The sequence below is a fragment of the Eptatretus burgeri genome, chromosome 13 (genome assembly GCF_056783735.1).
Source record: "Eptatretus burgeri isolate ZD-2024b chromosome 13, Ebu_testis_v1, whole genome shotgun sequence".
In the NCBI taxonomy this organism is placed as follows: domain Eukaryota; kingdom Metazoa; phylum Chordata; class Myxini; order Myxiniformes; family Myxinidae; genus Eptatretus; species Eptatretus burgeri.
The window spans coordinates 18,877,251-18,898,716 of NC_140973.1; the positions used below are offsets into that span (position 1 = coordinate 18,877,251).

Consider the following 21,466-nt stretch of genomic DNA (forward strand, 5'->3'; position numbering starts at 1 on the left):
TTTGATGTGCTCATGGGGATGGGGAGACGGTACGATCAGATGCCCACTGAAAAGTAAGAGCTGGTTATGGCACTGATTGACCGTTTTGAGCGTGTTGACTCCTTGTAGACACTTTTTTAATCTTATCCAGCACTATGCACTGGTGTGAACGCACACATCTACGACTTGGGCAGTATTTTTCTCAGCATTGTTTCCATTTGTTTGATGATCCAACAGGTTTCTATCAGAAAAACATGCCAGACTATATTGTAAAGACAAGTTTTAATCCTTCTTTATTGTTTTTCACATCAGATTTCACATGAGTCTTTGGGCCTCTCACTCAATCACCGCAGGTTGGTCGGTGGTCTTTCTGTCTTCCACCATCTCCTCTCCAGCCTCGCCCCCCCTGCTCTCTCTGCGATTTGTCCCCACCACATTTCCACAGGGCGCTCAAGGTCCGCCAACAACCCCGTTCTGGTGAAGCTACCAAAATCACGAATCGCTGCTCACCTTCACTCTTTCATTTCTCTTTTTTCCCGCCTTTGGAATAAACTCCCTCACTCTATTCATTCCCATTCTTCCTTCCAGGCCCTCAAAACAGCTGTTCACCATCACCTCTTGTCATCCCCCATCCAAATCCTCGATCTTTTCTACCCCAAGCCCACCTCCTTCAAATTCCCTGCTTTCCTTCCTGAAAGTCCCTGTAATGTCCATCTTCTATTCCCCATGTTCCCCGCCCCATCCCTCTCCCTTCCACAGATCTCCTAATGTCTCTGTTCCCCACTGTTTTGTCCTTCCCACTCCCTCCCCTCTTGTCTCATGCCCCCCTTGATGTGCGTTGTGGGTTCCCTCCCATACGAGCCACGACAAGGTATACAAAAATAAATAAATAAAAAAAGAAAGATACAGTGAACATGGCCATCCTGCATTTGAATGGTCTTCCATCTTCAATGTTTTCTTAGATCCTCCTGGTCCGGGATTTATATTTATTTCCCCCCCCACCTACCCTTGTCTTTTCCATGGAACATCCGAAAAAAAAATCATTAAAATATATAATTTCTAAAAATTGAAATTGTATTTCGACCTACCGACCCTACATTTTAGCTGAAGAACTGTGTAAACCAAGTTATAAAATAACTAAGGCCTTATCACAATAATAACAAGATTTTTACATTTCAAATATTAAGTACGCTTTTTAATTGTTTTTCAACTGAAAAAGCATAAATTGCATATTTTAACATTAGTGGACTCATTTGCTTCACCACATGTGCTTTATTGAAGGATTTCACTTGTTTGAAGTTGTTTTCTAATTTTGTTTTCTTTATCAATAATCGCTGGGGCGCATTTCCTCGAGATGTTGCTTCTTCTTTTCCAAGGTTGGGATCCATTCTACTTCCTTGTTATGTTCTTTTGCTCTTCAAAAACTCCTTTCCAGAATATTTCTTGCTTTTCTTTTTCAGGGGGAGTTGACACATTCTGCTTTTGTTTCCCTAATTAGTGGTGGAATCTCTTTGGGTTCCTCTCAAACATGTGGTTTTGTTTTCTCATGTTGTTTGCTTCCTCATAGTTTTATTTTTAACCTTCCTTGCTTGCAGTAAGCCTGGTGTTGGCTTAGTGGTTAGGGTGGTGGCTTGGGATCTCAGGGTCCTGAGTTCAAGCCCCGTTGGCTGCTGAATTAACACCAGGGGGTTGACTCAGCCTGTCATCCATCTGAGGTCGGCGAAGTGAGTACCAGTGTACTGGTCTCGGTGTATGCCCTGGTTAGAATAGGTGTACCATATCCCTGTGTGTCATAAGAGGTGACCAGGGTTGGCGTCAGGAAGGGCATCCGGCCATAAAAAAAACATTGCCTCAAGAAAAAGCCTAACCCCTGCACACCAGGGAAAAATGGCTGTAAAAATGGTCATTTTTATTATATATATATATATATATATATATATATATATATATATATATTTCCTTGCTCGCAGTTTTAGTGTGTGTGTGCATGCATATAAACCCCCCTGGTGATGTCTGTGCTTGCTCCCAATGTTCTCATCCCCACTCCTCCACCCACACATTCACTCTGCCAGCTACTTTAAATTGATCAACTGTTAATATATTTAATTAATGTCGTGTAGATGTAATGCATGCTGAATGGGCCAAACGGCCACTCATCCTGCGTTCAAGTTCCTTACGTCGGCAGTAGGTTGGACAGATATTGTTCGTGAGCTGCATGAATTGGTAATGATTTTTCTTTATCCCTTATACATGTCATGGTAACACCTGGGGAGGTGAAAAAAAGAAATAGACACGTCCGGATGAAGGAAAAAGTTTAGGTGAGCTCTGGACTCCTACCAGTTACTTTGGTTTGAATGCATTACCCTGAAGCACACTCTCATTACATGGAAACACCTGATTATAATACTGAGGGTGAGCAACAAGCTTAATCAGGAAATTGGAAGACAGATAGGTGTGGTGTAAATTGGTTGTTGTGCAGACAGATGGGATCTGAATAATTGAGTGCGATTTGGGGGGCTGCAGGAAGTCAGACATGATATTCAGGCTCTCCGCTTTACCAACCTCAACCCCCCCCACCTTTCCCACCTCTTACCCCCACTTCCACAATCCAGATCATTTGTGTTCTTCACTCGAGCTCCCGCTGGGTGCCAGCCGAACAGCAACAATGATTTGTGGATTAAGTACGAATTCCCGCAGCAATGGAAGGGATTGGTAGAACACATTAAAATCTACAGCTGCTTATAAATTATAGATCGGCAAACATTCATGAATATACAGTACAATATAATAATGACAATAGATATTTATCCAACAAAGAGCCAAGACAAAATAATCGCAACCAGAAGTCATAACATGTCTAAATTCCAAACAAGAACGACACTCCGTAGAGCGCATACCTCTGCCAGGCTGAACAGTTTACCTTTTTTATCCACTGATTGACTGGATCTGGATATGGATCTGAATCAAAATCTAATTGACTCGTTCTTGTCACCTACCCAACTCATCCACCAAGTTTTATCATGACTCGTCCATAAGTTTTTGAAATATCGTGATGTACTGTATATCGTTTTTGGTCAAATCTCTCAATGGTGACGAATCGCTTTTAAAAAAAAACCACGAAAAAATATATAAATACCAGACAAACATTGGTGAAAACATAACCTTCGTCCGCCTTCAGTGGCGGAGGTAATGGTCTTCTTTCATATGCAGCCAACATCATAGAATTACATAAAAAGGTTCAAAATGGATCCCTTTAACTACAGGCCAATTCGTTTACTTCCCATCATCAGTAAGGTCATGAAATCCATCATCGCACATGATATAAAATCATTCCTTTTCTCCAACAGCCTCCTCCCGGATCACCAATTCGGATTCAGACCTGGTCACTCCACCTTGGACGTGCTGCTTCTTCTCTCTCAACAATGGTGGAGGTCCTCAATATCAGATATGAGATCAGGACCGTCTCTCTGGACATATCTCGAGTGTTTGATACAGTGTGACATCCTTCCTTCCTCTTCAAACTGTCTGCCTATGAACTCCAGGTCAAAATCCACTCTTGGATTACTGACTTCCTCCCCTCTCCTAGATAGCATGTGCCTCTGAACAGAACCCTTTCATCTCCTCTCCCTGTCAAGACTGGAGTGCCCCAAGGCAGTGTTCTAGGCTCCCATCTTATTCCTGATCTTCATCAATGATCTCTCTGACTCTGGAAAATCCTCTTTATCTCTTTGCAGATGACTCCACTCTCTGGCTGCCGTGACATCCCTCATCCTTCTGACAGACAGGCAGCAGTGTATTCCCTCTCCTCAGACCTTGACAAAATCACAAACTGGTCAAACACTTGGAATGTGTCTTTAAATCCTGAGAAATCCCACACATTCTCTCTCCAAAAGGACCGTACCACAAACCTTCCCATATACTTTCCCAACAACCCTCTCAAAGAGGTTCAGTCACTCAAACTCTTGGGTCTCACTCTCAGCTATTATCTCTCTTGGGCAAGCCATGTTTCAAAGTTGGCCTCCAAAGCCGGACGCCAACTGGGCATCCTCCGTCGTGCAAAGTGCTTCCTTGGCACACGTGAGCTCCAATCCATGTACAATACTTTAATCTGCAGCTCAATGGAGTACTACTGTCCCCTCTGAGCTGGCTCTCCTGCCTCCCATCTTGCTTAGCTTGACGCCATGGAAACAAAGGCCTTCAATATCATTGGAATCTCTCGCGATGAAGCTGAGTCTATGGGCCTATCACTTCGCCATCACCGATAGGTCAGTGGTCTCTGTCTTCTTCCACCTCATTTCTGGTCTTGCACCCTCTGACCTCTCCATGCTTTGTCGTCGTCCCCCCCTTCCCACCCAGGTATCTGCAGGATGCATGCAGTCCTCCATAACCCCCTCATAGTGAAACCACCTAAATCCAGAATCACTGCTCACCTCCACTCATTAATTCCTCTTTTTCCCCCCACCTGTGCAACCACCTTCCATACTCTCTTCAATCTCATTCTTCCCTCCAGGTCTTCAAGACAGCTGTTCACTGCCATCTCAAGTCATCCCCCATCCAAAATCATGATCTTTTCTACACCCGTTAAACCACCCCCACCCATCCCAAAATTTTGCTTGTGTATCCATATTGTCCACCTCTTGCATTCCCCCATACCCCTCATCGTTACCTGCATCTCTTGTTTGTCTATCACCGTCTACTTTCTCCTTCCATCCTGCTGTTGGCATTTCCCCTTTCTCCTGCTGTTCCCTTTGTGATGTTGTGTCCTGATCTGACATGTCATAGCTCTTCCACGAGCCGAGACCATGTGTTAAAAATAAAAAAAACACACACGTGGCATCATTGGCTGAGGGTGCAGCTGTCCCGCTGATGCAACGCCCCCTGTAGGTTTGGCCTGGAATCTTGCCAGGATGCCAGCGATAACAACTGCTCTTCACAAAGGACACCGCAGGATCTTTAACCATTTAACGTCCAACAACCAATTCCCACGGCAGGACACTCAGTTCAACATTGTTTCGATGGATGACACAAACACTCATCGACGTCTCTACCTGCCTGTGAGACACCAGGGCGACATTTTGTAACTGGGCTGAGACTCAAATCCAGGCTGGTCGGCTCAGAGGCGAGTGTGATTTGCCGACTCGAAAAGAAGAAAGTATCAAGGACAACTGTGGCATCATAGGTTGTGAAGCCTTGATAGCTATCTCAGCACAGCTTGCTGCCGGCAGGGGAATTTGCGGAGGCTCGGATGATAGAGCATCTCACGGAGCTTGAGAGAAATCGATTCAACTGAATCCTGATTGAAGGTTTTGTTCAGAAACCAGGAAAGTTCATGCTTTCTCAATTGGTAGGCTAACCAAGTGATTTATATGATAAATTCGCGTGACTTGTGTTTGTCGAAATGCCATCAACTCGGAAGAGAGGAAAGTATTTCGGGTATATGTGTCGAGAATTCAATGGCACTGAAGTGCTGGTCCGTTCGTTTCTTGGCAAAAAGACAGATTTCTGGTACAACCGAGGGCCTTGCGGGGTTACCTGGAGAGAGCTCTGCGAACTGAGATAATGCATAACGTTCGGTACCTGGACAGGAATACTAACTAAGCCTTCACACCCTCCATGACTGTTTGAATTCACTTTGTATAATATAAAGGAATAAAGATTAATTGCATTTGATTAAGGGCAAAGCTGTCACTAGTTTGATAGCTGAACAAGTGTATTTGGCACCAATGAGCCACCAGTGCTGTGAAGGAAGGGGGGGTGGGGGGAGGGGGCTCCTGATCCTCAAATGAAGTGGATTTCATTATTTCATGAACCTTGGTTAAGTGAGGGTTAGAGGAGATTCAGAAATGATTCCCTTCTCGAGTATTGTGAAGGTGATTTAATATTTTTACACAGAAGGAAATGCAAAGTGAATCGATGAAGAACTGTCTCGTCCATCACAAGACAGCAAGGTGATCTTCATCAACCTGAAATGTCAAACTGTCTCGTCCATCACAAGACAACAAGGTGATCTTCATAAACCTGATGTGTCGAACTGTCTCGTCCATCACAAGACAACAAGGTGATCTTCATCAACCTGATGTGTGGAACTGTCTCGTCCATTGCAAGACAGCAATGTGATCTTCATCAACCTGACATGGAGAACTGTCTCGTCCATCACAAGACAACAAGGTGATCTTCATAAACCTGATGTGTCGAACTGTCTCGTCCATCACAAGACAGCAAGGTGATCTTCATAAACCTGATGTGTCGAACTGTCTCGTCCATCACAAGACAACAAGGTGATCTTCATAAACCTGATGTGTGGAACTGTCTCGTCCATCACAAGACAACAAAGGTGATTTTCATCAACCTGATGTGTGGAACTGTCTCGTCCATTGCAAGACAGCAATGTGATCTTCATCAACCTGACATGGAGAACTGTCTCGTCCATCGCAAGACAGCAATGTGATTTTCATCAACCTGAGATGTCGAACTGTCCCGTCCATCACAAGACAGCAATGTGATCTTCATCAACATGACATGTCGAACTGCCTCGTCCATCACAAGACAGCAAGGTGATCTTCATCAACCTGACATGTCGAACTGTCTCGTCCATCACAAGACAGCAAGGTGATCATCAACTCGACATGGAGAACTGTCCCGTCCATCACAAGACAGCAAGGTGATCTTCATCAACCCGACGTGTGGAACTGTCTCGTCCATCGCAAGACAACAAGGTGATCTTCATCAACCTGATGTGTAGAACTGTCTCGTCCATCGCAAGACAACAAGGTGATCTTCATCAACCTGACATGTCAAACTGTCTCGTCCATCACAAGACAGCAAGGTGATTTTCATCAACCTGAGATGTCGAACTGTCCCGTCCATCACAAGACAACAAGGTGATTTTCATCAACCTGAGATGTTGAACTGTCCTGTCCATCGCAAGACAACAAGGTGATCTTCATCAACCCGACATGGAGAACTGTCTCGTCCATCACAAGACAGCAAGGTGATCTTCATCAACTCGACATGGAGAACTGTCTCGTCCATCACAAGGCAGCAAGGCGATTTTCATCAAAACTGATGTGTGGAACTGTCTCGTCCATCGCAAGACAACAAGGTGATCTTCATCAACCTGATGTGTCGAACTGTCTCGTCCATCGCAAGACAACAAGGTGATCTTCATCAACCTGATGTGTCGAACTGTCTCGTCCATCGCAAGACAACAAGGTGATCTTCATCAACCTGAGATGTCGAACTGTCCCGTCCATCGCAAGACAGCAATGTGATCTTCATCAACCTGACATGTCGAACTGTCTCGTCCATCACAAGACAACAAGGTGATTTTCATCAACCTGACATGGAGAACTGCCTCGTCCATCACAAGACAGCAAGGTGATCTTCATCAACCTGACATGTCGAACTGTCTCGTCCATCACAAGACAGCAAGGTGATCATCAACTCGACATGGAGAACTGTCTCGTCCATCACAAGACAGCAAGGTGATCTTCATCAACCCGACGTGTGGAACTGTCCCGTCCATCACAAGACAGCAAGGTGATCTTCATCAACCCGACGTGTGGAACTGTCTCGTCCATCGCAAGACAACAAGGTGATCTTCATCAACCCGACGTGTGGAACTGTCTCGTCCATCACAAGACAACAAGGTGATCTTCATCAACCTGATGTGTAGAACTGTCTCGTCCATCGCAAGACAACAAGGTGATCTTCATCAACCTGACATGTCGAACTGCCTCGTCCATCACAAGACAACAAGGTGATTTTCATCAACCTGAGATGTTGAACTGTCCTGTCCATCGCAAGACAACAAGGTGATCTTCATCAACCCGACATGGAGAACTGTCTCGTCCATCACAAGACAGCAAGGTGATCTTCATCAACTCGACATGGAGAACTGTCTCGTCCATCACAAGACAGCAAGGTGATCTTCATCAACTCGACATGGAGAACTGTCTCGTCCATCACAAGACAGCAAGGTGATCTTCATCAAAACTGATGTGTGGAACTGTCTCGTCCATCGCAAGACAACAAGGTGATCTTCATCAACCTGATGTGTAGAACTGTCTCGTCCATCGCAAGACAACAAGGTGATCTTCATCAACCTGACATGTCAAACTGTCTCGTCCATCACAAGACAGCAAGGTGATTTTCATCAACCTGAGATGTCGAACTGTCCCGTCCATCACAAGACAACAAGGTGATTTTCATCAACCTGAGATGTTGAACTGTCCTGTCCATCGCAAGACAACAAGGTGATCTTCATCAACCCGACATGGAGAACTGTCTCGTCCATCACAAGACAGCAAGGTGATCTTCATCAACTCGACATGGAGAACTGTCTCGTCCATCACAAGACAGCAAGGTGATCTTCATCAACTCGACATGGAGAACTGTCTCGTCCATCACAAGACAGCAAGGTGATCTTCATCAAAACTGATGTGTGGAACTGTCTCGTCCATCGCAAGACAACAAGGTGATCTTCATCAACCTGATGTGTAGAACTGTCTCGTCCATCGCAAGACAACAAGGTGATCTTCATCAACCTGACATGTCAAACTGTCTCGTCCATCACAAGACAGCAAGGTGATTTTCATCAACCTGAGATGTCGAACTGTCCCGTCCATCACAAGACAACAAGGTGATTTTCATCAACCTGAGATGTTGAACTGTCCTGTCCATCGCAAGACAACAAGGTGATCTTCATCAACCCGACATGGAGAACTGTCTCGTCCATCACAAGACAGCAAGGTGATCTTCATCAACTCGACATGGAGAACTGTCTCGTCCATCACAAGGCAGCAAGGCGATTTTCATCAAAACTGATGTGTGGAACTGTCTCGTCCATCGCAAGACAACAAGGTGATCTTCATCAACCTGATGTGTGGAACTGTCTCGTCCATCGCAAGACAACAAGGTGATCTTCATCAACCTGATGTGTCGAACTGTCTCGTCCATCGCAAGACAACAAGGTGATCTTCATCAACCTGAGATGTCGAACTGTCTCGTCCATCGCAAGACAACAAGGTGATCTTCATCAACCTGATGTGTGGAACTGTCTCGTCCATCGCAAGACAACAAGGTGATCTTCATCAACCTGATGTGTCAAACTGTCTCGTCCATCGCAAGACAACAAGGTGATCTTCATCAACCTGATGTGTCGAACTGTCTCGTCCATCGCAAGACAACAAGGTGATCTTCATCAACCTGACATGTCAAACTGTCTCGTCCATCACAAGACAGCAAGGTGATTTTCATCAACCTGAGATGTCGAACTGTCCCGTCCATCACAAGACAACAAGGTGATTTTCATCAACCTGAGATGTTGAACTGTCCTGTCCATCGCAAGACAACAAGGTGATCTTCATCAACCCGACATGGAGAACTGTCTCGTCCATCACAAGACAGCAAGGTGATCTTCATCAACTCGACATGGAGAACTGTCTCGTCCATCACAAGACAGCAAGGTGATCTTCATCAACTCGACATGGAGAACTGTCTCGTCCATCACAAGACAACAAGGTGATCTTCATCAACCCGACATGGAGAACTGTCTCGTCCATCACAAGACAGCAAGGTGATCTTCATCAACTCGACATGGAGAACTGTCTCGTCCATCACAAGGCAGCAAGGCGATTTTCATCAAAACTGATGTGTGGAACTGTCTCGTCCATCGCAAGACAACAAGGTGATCTTCATCAACCTGATGTGTCGAACTGTCTCGTCCATCGCAAGACAACAAGGTGATCTTCATCAACCTGATGTGTCGAACTGTCTCGTCCATCGCAAGACAACAAGGTGATCTTCATCAACCTGAGATGTCGAACTGTCTCGTCCATCGCAAGACAACAAGGTGATCTTCATCAACCTGATGTGTGGAACTGTCTCGTCCATCGCAAGACAACAAGGTGATCTTCATCAACCTGATGTGTCAAACTGTCTCGTCCATCGCAAGACAACAAGGTGATCTTCATCAACCTGATGTGTCGAACTGTCTCATCCATCGCAAGACAGCAAGGTGATCTTCATCAACCTGATGTGTCGAACTGTCTCATCCATCGCAAGACAACAAGGTGATTTTCATTAACCTGATGTGTCGAACTGTCTCATCCATCGCAAGACAGCAAGGTGATCTTCATCAACCTGATGTGTGGAACTGTCTCATCCATCGCAAGACAACAAGGTGATCTTCATCAACCTGATGTGTCGAACTGTCTCATCCATCACAAGACAACAAGGTGATTTTCATTAACCTGATGTGTCGAACTGTCTCGTCCATCGCAAGACAACAAGGTGATTTTCATTAACCTGATGTGTCGAACTGTCTCATCCATCGCAAGACAACAAGGTGATCTTCATCAACCTGATGTGTCGAACTGTCTCATCCATCACAAGACAACAAGGTGATTTTCATTAACCTGATGTGTCGAACTGTCTCGTCCATCGCAAGACAACAAGGTGATTTTCATTAACCTGATGTGTCGAACTGTCTCATCCATCGCAAGACAACAAGGTGATCTTCATTAACCTGATGTGTGGAACTGTCTCATCCATCGCAAGACAACAAGGTGATCTTCATCAACCTGATGTGTCGAACTGTCTCGTCCATCGCAAGACAACAAGGTGATTTTCATTAACCTGACGTGTCGAAGATGAAAAGGTAAACATTCAAGTTAATTTGTTGATTAGTTTACTTTTTCTGACTCGCGGTTTTACTAACTGAGAAAGAGAATCGGAGAGAGAATTTTTTTAGCTTCCACTTTCCTCCTGACTAAATACCACGAGATCAAATTAAAAACGAAAATTGATATTTTTTTAATGCAAGAGTGGGGTGATGGAGCATATAAAGGCAATGAACCCGACAGTGTGACAGTGGCTCCAAAGTTGGACACAACAAGCGGGGAGATCAATGAATATGAAAAAGAGAAGAGGAGAGAGGGACAAGGTGGGGAGGAAAGAGTCACCTGGAATTAAGAGGGGGTTCCAGTTTGGTGGGATTCCTGGGGATAAAAAAAAGAGTGTTAGTAGGGATGTGAAATGGCACAAGATAGTGGCGCATCCTTTGCTTGATCCCTTGGAAGAAGGTTCCACGAATAGGAAGAAAGAGGAACTCAAAAGGATGGAATTACTTTCATCGTGCTGACATTTAAGAGAACTTCCTCAAAGCAGGCCATAACGAGAATGATCAAGAAAGCAAGTTTGGAATTGTCAACTCAGACTGGGAAAGTTTCAACCAACCATACAAACATCGCAAGCTTATGTCCTCCCCCAGGAAGATGTCATGGACAAAGGAAGGTGTGTGTGTGTGTGTGTGTGTGTGTGTGTGTGTGTGTGTGTGTGTGTGTGTGTGTGTGTGTGTGTGTGTGTGTGTGTGTGTGTGTGTGTGTGTGTGTGTGTGTGTGTGTGTGTGTGTGTGTGTGTGTGTGTGTGTGTGTGTGTGTGTGTGTGTGTGATTGTTGAGGCCCCTATCTCAGCATACACAACGGATGATGAAAGTTGAAACAAATTTAAATAACACTCTTCTTTGAAGCCAACTTTCCTGGAATGGTTAAGTATCTCGACAGACATGACAAAGGAGCAGAGGAAACAATCATCCATGACGGTGGTGGAGTTGGAACTGATCCCCGCGATTGATGCCATTCCACGGGTGACCTGAATTGCCATATACATCGTTACATGTGCATCTGAGTGTGAACGCTCGTCCAACGTTAAAACTGGCATCACGGGCTCCAGATCCCCATTGATCGTTAGCCGCTTGGAACTGGGGCAACGGAGGCAGATGCTGGAGGAGGTGTGGGCGGTTACATCTTTGCATGGTTGAGGTAACGTACTCCCTATCCGGAGTATAAAGGTTTTGTTTCGTACGCAGACAGTGGCTGCTGGTTGCATCATTTTCTGGAAGCAATGATGCAGTGCCCCTGTTCCTCACTCGGTCAACCCACCTGGTGTTATTTAAACGTCACGACAGTGGCTTGAACTCAAGACCCCAAGATCTTAATTCGCCAGCCACCTTAACCGTCAAGCCACCACCAGGTTGACTATGCAGGTGAACATGCTGTGTATTAAATATGAAACTCAAATGCTGCGGTGTTCGCTTTGACCAGCTTTGCAAAAGTGATCAATGAAGATATGACAATATGACGCAGGTAGAGGAGATAAAACATCTCGTGGGAAATGGAGAAATTAAGAGGATGAGAAAAACAGAGACTGACATCGAATTTGGCAGGGAGAGACGGCTGACATTATCAATAGACATTACCTTTGTTGTACATCTCATAACAGGTGATGGATTTTTTAGAAGCTCCGTAACGGTTACAAATCCAGCTGATGCTCAACGGGTGTCCGTGCTGTCGATGGGGGAGCTCTCGTCGTTAATGTGCACATTCTATTCCTCTTGATGTGTCTATTCCAACATCCAATGGTTTCGACGGGTATACGCACCAATGCGGGAGAATATGACCCGACAGCACAATATCTGTATCCAGATGGTCATCGTGAGCTTTCAGCTCAGGGAATCAGTCGGTTGGAGAACTGTTGGGCCGTTCGAGTGTACGTGATCCACTCTGAAATGAGAGGGGAGGAGCCACCGGGGGCGAGGGTGGAGACAGATGACCATGAGAGGGGTGGAGCCAAGCAGAGAGAGAGAGAGTGAGAGAGAGACACAGAGAGAGAGAGAGAGAGAGAGCCAGAGAGAGCCAGAGGACGTATGTACGGTATTTTAGTTCAAACTATACATTCTTCATCACAATGATGCTGCCACTTCCACTGATTATGAGAATGGAAGATGAAAGGATGTTGCTTTGTTTGTGGGGTCCTTTGTGAAGTCTTCCCTCTACTCTCAGGATAGAACCACCAAAAACAACTTCTCTGTGAGTTCAATAAGCCTTTAAACCCTGGTGTGCAGCAACAAGTGCTCCTCTTCTGTTTAATTCATTTTGGGAGTCGAGTCGCTGGATTCATTGAATTATCATTTACGGAACTTTTTCTGAAGCTCCTTCTAGATGTTTTTGGAGATATTTTTTTACGCTGGAAGTCTCTGGATGAGGATTGAAAAACAAAAGAATGCTTTTACCACCTTGAAGATTTTACATGACCCAGACTTCTTGGTATCATTTGCAACGGATACCGATTCGTGAAATGCAACATGGATGAGTCTTCGACTCTTCGGAGCCTTTCAGGAGCTTCTATCTTCCCTCCTGGCTCCACATTGGAGGTGTCCTGGCTGCTGAGTTCAGGGATTGTGAATGAAACCTTAAAACCTTCTGATGCTCCAATCACAGTGAAGTCTACACATATCGCTGCTCCAGCAGCAATGTTTGTGGTTGGCGTTGTAGGAAACGTGGTGGCCTTGGCAGCACTGTGTGCCACAAGAAGACAAAGTAAAGGTAAACCGCATCTCCTGTTATTGTTCTCACCCCTCATCCTTCATACTTTATTTGTCCGACAGTTATGTGCAGAGGTCACCTTTTGAGCTCTCTTGTCTGGGTTCGAATCCCGAACTCTTAGCTCGGTCTCCGCGGGCAGGGTGTCGCATAATGAAGTGTGCCATCATTCGGGTGGACGTTAAGCCGGCTGTCCCGTCTGCTGACATTTTTGGTGGACGTTAAGAATCCCACGGTGTGTTTTGTGAAGAGTGGGAAAGTTATCGGCGACATCCTGAACAAATTACCAATTTCTGCCCCGACTAATGCTGGGAAGGCAAAGGTAAACCACCCTGTGTGTAGTCTGTGCCATGAGACTGCGCTGGCAGCTCGCAAACCTGCCTTCGGGGAAACCCCGAAACGGAGACATTACATCGGCTCCCATCATCGTACTTTTCAAATAGTCCCTCAAAGTCCCTCAATTATTCTTTCATTCACTCACTAATTTTCGTCGACTATCAATCATCTCAAATCTATCATTTCATATTATGTATTCACCCCTGTTTGTCTGTCTGTCTGTGTGTTTGTTTGTTTGGAGCCAAGATTTATGAAAAAGTTATGGACGGATTCGGACGAAATTTGGTGGACAGGTTGGATGTGTGACGAGGACAAACCGATTCGATTTTGATCAAAGATCCGGATCCGGATCCGACTACTGGAATTTTTAAAGCGATTCTTCACCTTTGAGAGATCGGGCCAAAATGATGTTTCAGCACGATATCTCAAAAAGTTGTGTACGGACTCGGATAAAACTTGTTTGAGGAGTTGGTTAGGTGATGAGAACAAGTCAAATCGATTTTGGTTTAGGTCCAAATTCAGATCCAGCCATATTCAGTGGGATACAAAACGTAAACTGATCAGCCTGATTGAGGTATGTGCCCGACCGAGTGCAGTTCTAGTTCATCATTCATTTGCTAGCTTTACCGACTGGAGTCAAGATTTTTCGAATTAAACAATTAATTTGTCTTATTTAACAACTCACTATCTTAGCCACTAAAAACATGTGCACTTTAAAAAGACTTTCAAGGATGAAAAAAGGCACCACCAATTACTGCAAACGCAGGGTCGGTGCTCAAAACCGAGGTTTCGACCATCGAGTGGTCTTTCTTGGATTCTAATCGTAGGTCGAAATAACAGACCTGAGTGTTCCCCCGAGGTGAATGCTAAAACTGTCATGCCTTTTCATCCTGGAGCATGAACTGTCCCTCCGACAGTGTTATTCTACCTTTTTAACACTCGTGCTGGCACGGTGATGTGCGGAAGATGACGAGGATCTTAAAGTGGGAAAGATATTGTTAACTCCAAACCAGACAAGACTTTATATGTTAACGTAGCGATACATGGGGTGATCTCACCTTGCCCTTGATATCGACCGAATGGAGGAAAGTGAACACTCATTATTTATTTAGATATATTATTCGAGGTACTTAGAAAAAAAACGCCACAATCTCATTCCATCAGACAGGAAGGGTATCTTGGATATACATTAGTGACACAATATAGGGTATCACATGATGAGCTCTGTTTTTAAATACCTGGAATACCCAAGTCTTCCCTTTGCGAACCCAGCACGCATGCAAAATTTGGTGGAGATTAGCCCAGCTGTTTTTTTTTTGTATGATTTTACACACACACACACACACACACACACACACACACACACACACACACACACACACACACACACACACACACACACACACACACACACACACACACACACACACACACACACACACACACACACACACACACACACACATTTTGCTTATTTTACACATTAGAATGATTTCATGGTTTCAAAAGGATCTATGGATCCAAATAACATATCTGTAGTATTTTCAACCATCATGATACCTCTTTTTAACCTCATCCACCCATAACCCCAGCAAGTGCTTTCTACACTTTGGTGCTTGGCCTGGCTTTCACCGACCTACTTGGGACTTGCTTGGCTAGCCCTATTGTACTTGTCTCCCATGCGTCTGGGTCCTGGCCTGGTGGAGAACCGCTTTGTGACTTCCTGTCCTTCACGCTGCTCTTCTTTGGCTCAACTGGCATCTCTCTACTGTGCGCCATGGCAGTCGAGCGTTATCTGGCCCTCAATCACGCGTTCTACCACGACGGCTGTGTGGCCCGTGGTTGGGGTCGCCGAGTGCTGGTGATCGTGTGGCTGGGAAATCTCGTGCTGTGCGTTCCACCGCTCTTTGGCTTTGGCCAAAATGTGAAGCATTTCCCTGGCACCTGGTGTTTTGTGGACTGGCAGGCTCGCGACACCGCCGGAATGTTATACAGGTCTTGCCTCCTCCGTTACATCTGCATTCACTTGTTCAATAATCCATAGCCACATAAATGTTAATATGCAGGGAGCATAAGACCGCAAATGTGGTTGATGTGCCATATTAAGAGGTGTTGATAGCTGTACATAAAATATTATAGTATGGTAATAACTACGCATGTACGTCACCTCCATTGTGTTGTGTGCAGCTTTCTATATGCAGCAGTGTGTTCGCTACTCGTTATAATCACACTGCTGTGCAATGTCGCTGTGGCTGTCGCTCTGTTGGGCTTGCGACGTCGAGCGGCACAGCTCTCTGCCACAGTAGCAGCCTTACATTCTGGTGGAGAAACAGGGTGAGGCTCGAAGGGATGATGTGGAACTTAACATTTACGACTGAGTTACGAGAAAGTATAGTTTGAGTGGGTAGCTTTGCTCAGTTCGGTTAGCCATAGGCCTAATCTTCCCTTTTCACATTTGAAACTGAACCATGTTGTGCTGCACTGAATCCTGCTGTGCAATGCCTGGAGATTGTTACCCCATGCTCAGAGAGTAAAGTGGAATTAAGCAATTCGTTCACTCTGTCTCTCTACCTATGATTGAGGAACTACTTAATTTAAATTGAATGTTATATTTTGGACACGAATTGGAACACGAACCTGCAGTTTAGCAGGACTTTCACTCTGAATTTGACAAATTGTACAGAATCTCATCCTGAGCACGCATGAGCACAAAGGATCAGTAAGTTAAGTGTTTGTCTGTCTGACTGCCTAGCAGTGAATCAAAATTGAAAATCATTCTAAACAGGAAACTGACTGTCATTAGTGATGTCATAAAGGACACAAACAACAGGCACGAATCACTAATTGAATGTGTTAAATAAAAGAGGGCGCCTCGACAGCGGCAAACCTCCAAATAAATGTTTGTGTTTTTTCTTCTTCTTCTACAGCCTTTAAAACTTATTTTATTTCAATCGAATTACTATATATTTGAACATGAGAGAACACAAATCACTGTTCGCATTTCCAAAAAACATCAGTTTAACAGTATTTGGGCAAAATGTTACGCCACCTTGACCAATCAAACTTGCCACGCACTCTGAGGCAGAAGGTTCAACTCTGGACTGTTCAGTTTAACCCATCGGCTTCGTACGGTTGCTATCACTCCTGTTATTCAAAATTCACAAATAAGTTCATACTATATAGATCATGCTCAGCAACAGAAAGCAAGAGACGAAAAGACCATTACAATGGCCTTGTTCTCAAGACTATGTGGGTTAAGGTGTTCTGTGAACTCTCTAGTCTCTGTTGTTTCATCACCCCCTTTAACATGTATTATTTATTGTTTTTATCATTGTAAGTGTCTTCATGTCCTGCATGATTCAGAGAATGCACAGCAGAATTTGTCTTGGCGTGGTTCACTATCCGACGCAAAAAGGACAGTCTTGATTCCATTTCAGTACAGCTCGACCTGGAACATGAAACTGAGGCTGCAGACAGAAACATTAATTGATATGTTAATTCCAGCTACAAAGAGCGCAAAATAAATCCATTGTCTGTATTTGTGTTGAGGTTGAGTGTAAAAGAGTAGAGTATTCATTCAGATCGACCTTAAAACATGCATGGACTACATCACTACACCGAGAGCACTTGGGTTGGCTTGTGGATCATAAAAATTTAAGAATGCTCCTGTTCATAATTTGTGAACAATATATATTCAAATGGGGCTGGCAGGGTAGTCTCGAGGTATGCATGCTCACTCTAAACTGTCTAGCCTGGGTTCGAATCCCGACGCAGCTATAAACTGACGTCCCGGTATTTCACAGGTCGGGTGACTGACTCATCAATGTGTCTGCAGTCTCTCAGATGCACGTTAAATTGGTGTCCCATCTGCTGGCATTAATTGGTGGACGTTAAAGATCCCACAGTGTCTGTCACGAACAGGAAGCGAGCTATCACTAGCAACCTGAACCAATTACAAAACCCTGCTCTTACCTACTTAGTCGAACCTCAGGCTGAGCCATCCAGTTCATGAAAGACTTGGACCAAACAGGAGAAACTGAGAATAATTGTGGCTGTGAAGGAACAACATCATATATTCAAATGTCCAATGCTTTATATTTACAAGAACAAATATAAATAATCGTGAAAAATTATGGGCTCGTACCTTGACCCTTCATGTGTTTATTACCAAATTAGAGCAATATTGCTAAAGACAGGCTGTGAATTCAGATGCCTTGAATGAGAAGTTTGCTACACTGTAAATGAAACCGTGAAGAGCCATCTCAGCTGGCACAGCCACATTGGGCCAGCGTTATGCTTGGGTTGGCATCATTGGGGTTGGTCACACACACACACACACACACACACACACACACACACACACACACACACACACACACACACACACACACACACACACATTGCATTAGCCATATACAGTACCATACATTGTGTCCACATTGGCATTTTGATGGATAGCCTCATGTGGATGATATTTGGCCAACGTGGGGTATTAGTCTATCAATGAATGACCAACGTTGGACCGATGATCAACTCGACGTCGGCCCAACAGAATTGCCATTGTTGGTCCAATGTCGTTGTGCCAGTTGGGACTGGTGTTATCTCAACATCCATTCACTAGTTTCCATAAACCTTTTTAAATTGCTTCAGTGTCGGTAGGATTTATTCATTTTGTTTGCAAACTGTTTCTTGGAATTTTTGACGCCTACTCCCCTCTATATGTTCCATACTTGCCTCTTCCTTCACTCCTATTTCCTCCCAAACCTCTTTCCATTTTCTGTCCATAGCGACACTTCCTTATTAAACCTCCTTTCACTCTCTTATCATACCATAATTTTCTAAATTTGTGCATAATGCATACATTTCCATAGCCCCATAGTTAATACTTATCAGGCTATGAAACAGAATCACTCATGGAGAAAAAAAATATGGATGGTGATATAATAGGGGAAATCAATATCCTTCTTACGATGATGGGCTAAGCAGGAATATGAGAGGTACGTGATTCGAGTATTATGAATTAACGTGCTCTGATGACTCCAATCGTGGCCACATACCTGTCTGTCTCTGTGCTGTAAGCAGCCGCTTACCTGCAAACAAGCTGAGCCGTGAGGTCATGAGGAGAACGCAGCTGAGTAAGCATCGTCCCTCCGCAGAGGAAAGTCAGATGCTCTGGCTACTTTTCCTCATGACAGCAGTTTTCCTCATCTGCTCCACACCTCTCGTTGTAAGTAATAACTGATTGTTCAACAACAAAAAAAATGAAGCCCGAATAATTAATCATTTTCCTGCTTTTTATTATCCACTGATGCTTATGTCACCACTGAAGTGCTTCGTACTCTCATGCAATTCTCTTTCCAAGGGCTCTCTTTCACACACCACATACATGAGTTACTGCTCTGATAGGAATTCGAAGAAAAAAAACATTTTCTTCTGCCAGTAAATGCTATAATTTATTTTAGCTTCGCTTACACATTCTTTGGAGAATCATAAAATATACCCTCTTGAAGTGCGTACGAATACCAGGGTCAATTACCTTCAATAGCTTCGGTTAAACTCCCAAAGTAAAGTACACCTCAAGCTCCCTGATACTAATGAGGTTTACCAAAATGTAACTTTTATTGAAGTGTATTTATGATGACTGAAAGCTCGTGGAGGAGCACGCTCAGATGATACACGTGCCTAACTCGAATGGCACTCGGTAGAGCACACACCTCCGCCAGGCTGAACAGTTTACGTTTTGTATCTCACTGATAGGCCGGATATGCTGACCTGAACCAAAATCAAATCTGCTTGCTCTTGTCATCGACGCAACTCAGCCACCAAGTTTTATCATAATTCATCGATAATCTTTTGAGATATCGTGATATATATATACACTTTTTGGCCACATCTCTCAATGGTGAAAAATCACTTATAAAAAATGTAAAAATTCTCGGATCCGGATCCAGATCCAGATCTTCACTAAAATATAATCAATTTGTCCTTGTCACACACTCAACCTGTCCACCAAGCTCTGTCCGAATTTGTCCACAACGTTTTGACATATCGTGCTCTATATAGTTTTTAGCCCTCACAATGGTGAAGAATCACTTTAAAAAGTATATTGTAGAATCTAGAATCCTTCAACAACTTTTTTGAGATATCCTGTTGACAGACAACAAACAAACAAACAGACAGACAGACAGGGATGAAAACATAACTTCTGTCCACCTTCAGTGGTGGAGGTAACAAGGACAACGAGAAAGAGCAATCGAAGATTGCAGACCCTTGCCAGGACTTGTTAGCCTGGCCGAAGGAGTCGGAGAGAGTAGTTGTGGCAGCCATATTGGAAAAACAGGAAAAATTTGGACCTCTGTATCTGAAACCGCACCAAGGAAAAATTTGAAACTCAGCACGCAGCAAGTACTCCACATGAGTAATTGGTGTGATTTTTATGATGTCATCAGTGCCCTCGTTATGTCATAATTGCATATGTAGAACACCACATGCAATCGGTATGAAAATTTTTGAGGGTCATCTTGGGATAAAATGGTGCACAGAAAAAACATTAATGACGTCATTGTCACGTGATTTGGCAGCCATATTGTTTCGTTTTTTTTTTTAAACCTTCAAAAATCTTCTTCTCTGAAGTGGCTGAACAGACAGATCGAGGCAAAACTTTACATGTATGACTGCCTGTCCATGAGGAACAAAAAGTTCACATATTATGTCATTGGTCACATGGTTTGGCAGCCATATTAGATTTACCCTCGAACCTATAAAAATACACCACTCAAAAGAAGTCCTGACAAGGGTTTGCCATCTCTACTCTTCTTCTTGTTTTGTGTTTTGTTTTGGGTGGTTTTATAGTACGTATTTTATAGACGTACTTGCATTCTAATTGTACCATACATACTTTATTTACGTATTCACATTCTAATTGTACTTATTTTTGTGATCGCTGGTTATGGCTGTGCTCTTCTGTGCTCACCAACACATTTTGTTGCAATAAATCCCTTGCAAATGAGGACTTCTTTGTGGCTAATGGGAGAGGGCTACATTGCATATTGCAAATTGGCAAATTAATCCATCAGACGGGCAGTTTGGGGTTCGCATGAAAGCGCTTTGAAACAAATCGATTGACGGCTTACTCAGCCAATTCTGTCATGTGAACTTGCAGCAGTCCTGTGTTTTTAAATGCCGATCCACACCAAATTACCCGGGTGGATGGGGAAATCTTTTCGGAGCCTACCTGCTTGTTCCGCGACGGTCTTTGAAGACCTCCAATCATAACAATAGGTATATATTGATAATGGCATTGTGATGGATGTCACACTGGGTCCCGATCCTGACACCAGTGTGACAGGCACCAGCTCCCAAAAGACACCAACCAGGATGGCAGACGTCACCTCCGGAGAACTTCAAGAGGATGAAAAGACCACGATCAACGGTTGCCCCAGAGCTTCCTGTTGGATCTCACACCCAATGTTGTGTTACCACACAAAGAAAGCCGGAAATGAGCGAGTACCATGCCGATGATCATGTAACAGATTTTAATTAGTTGGCCGAGCGATGCCACTGGTTTCGTAATCATTTGTAGCGCTTACCGAGTCCAATCAAACCTCAGTTATGCTATGCCACAACCAGAACTGACAAAATGAGTCAAGACACAAGTTTCTTAAGAACAGGCTTTGAGTAGCAAACAAGCAAGTATTTACAACATGTATACATTCCCATTACCCCTATATGACATACCCACCATTGGAACCTTATCAGTCACTTAGCAG

At 44.1% G+C, this 21,466-nt stretch overlaps 1 protein-coding gene across 1 annotated transcript in view; it reads left to right on the forward strand.

Moving 5' to 3' along the window:
* Positions 1-12,601: 12,601 nt before the first annotated feature.
* Positions 12,602-21,466, forward strand: part of LOC147013981 (prostaglandin E2 receptor EP4 subtype-like) — a 30,673-nt gene continuing 21,808 nt past the window's right edge. The window contains exons 1-4 of the mRNA XM_085851471.1: positions 12,602-13,364; positions 15,290-15,692; positions 15,885-16,031; positions 18,780-18,924. Coding sequence (XP_085707597.1) covers positions 13,124-13,364; positions 15,290-15,692; positions 15,885-16,031; positions 18,780-18,924 — 936 coding nt within the window. The 5' untranslated portion in view covers positions 12,602-13,123. The remainder of the gene's footprint in view (positions 13,365-15,289; positions 15,693-15,884; positions 16,032-18,779; positions 18,925-21,466) is intronic.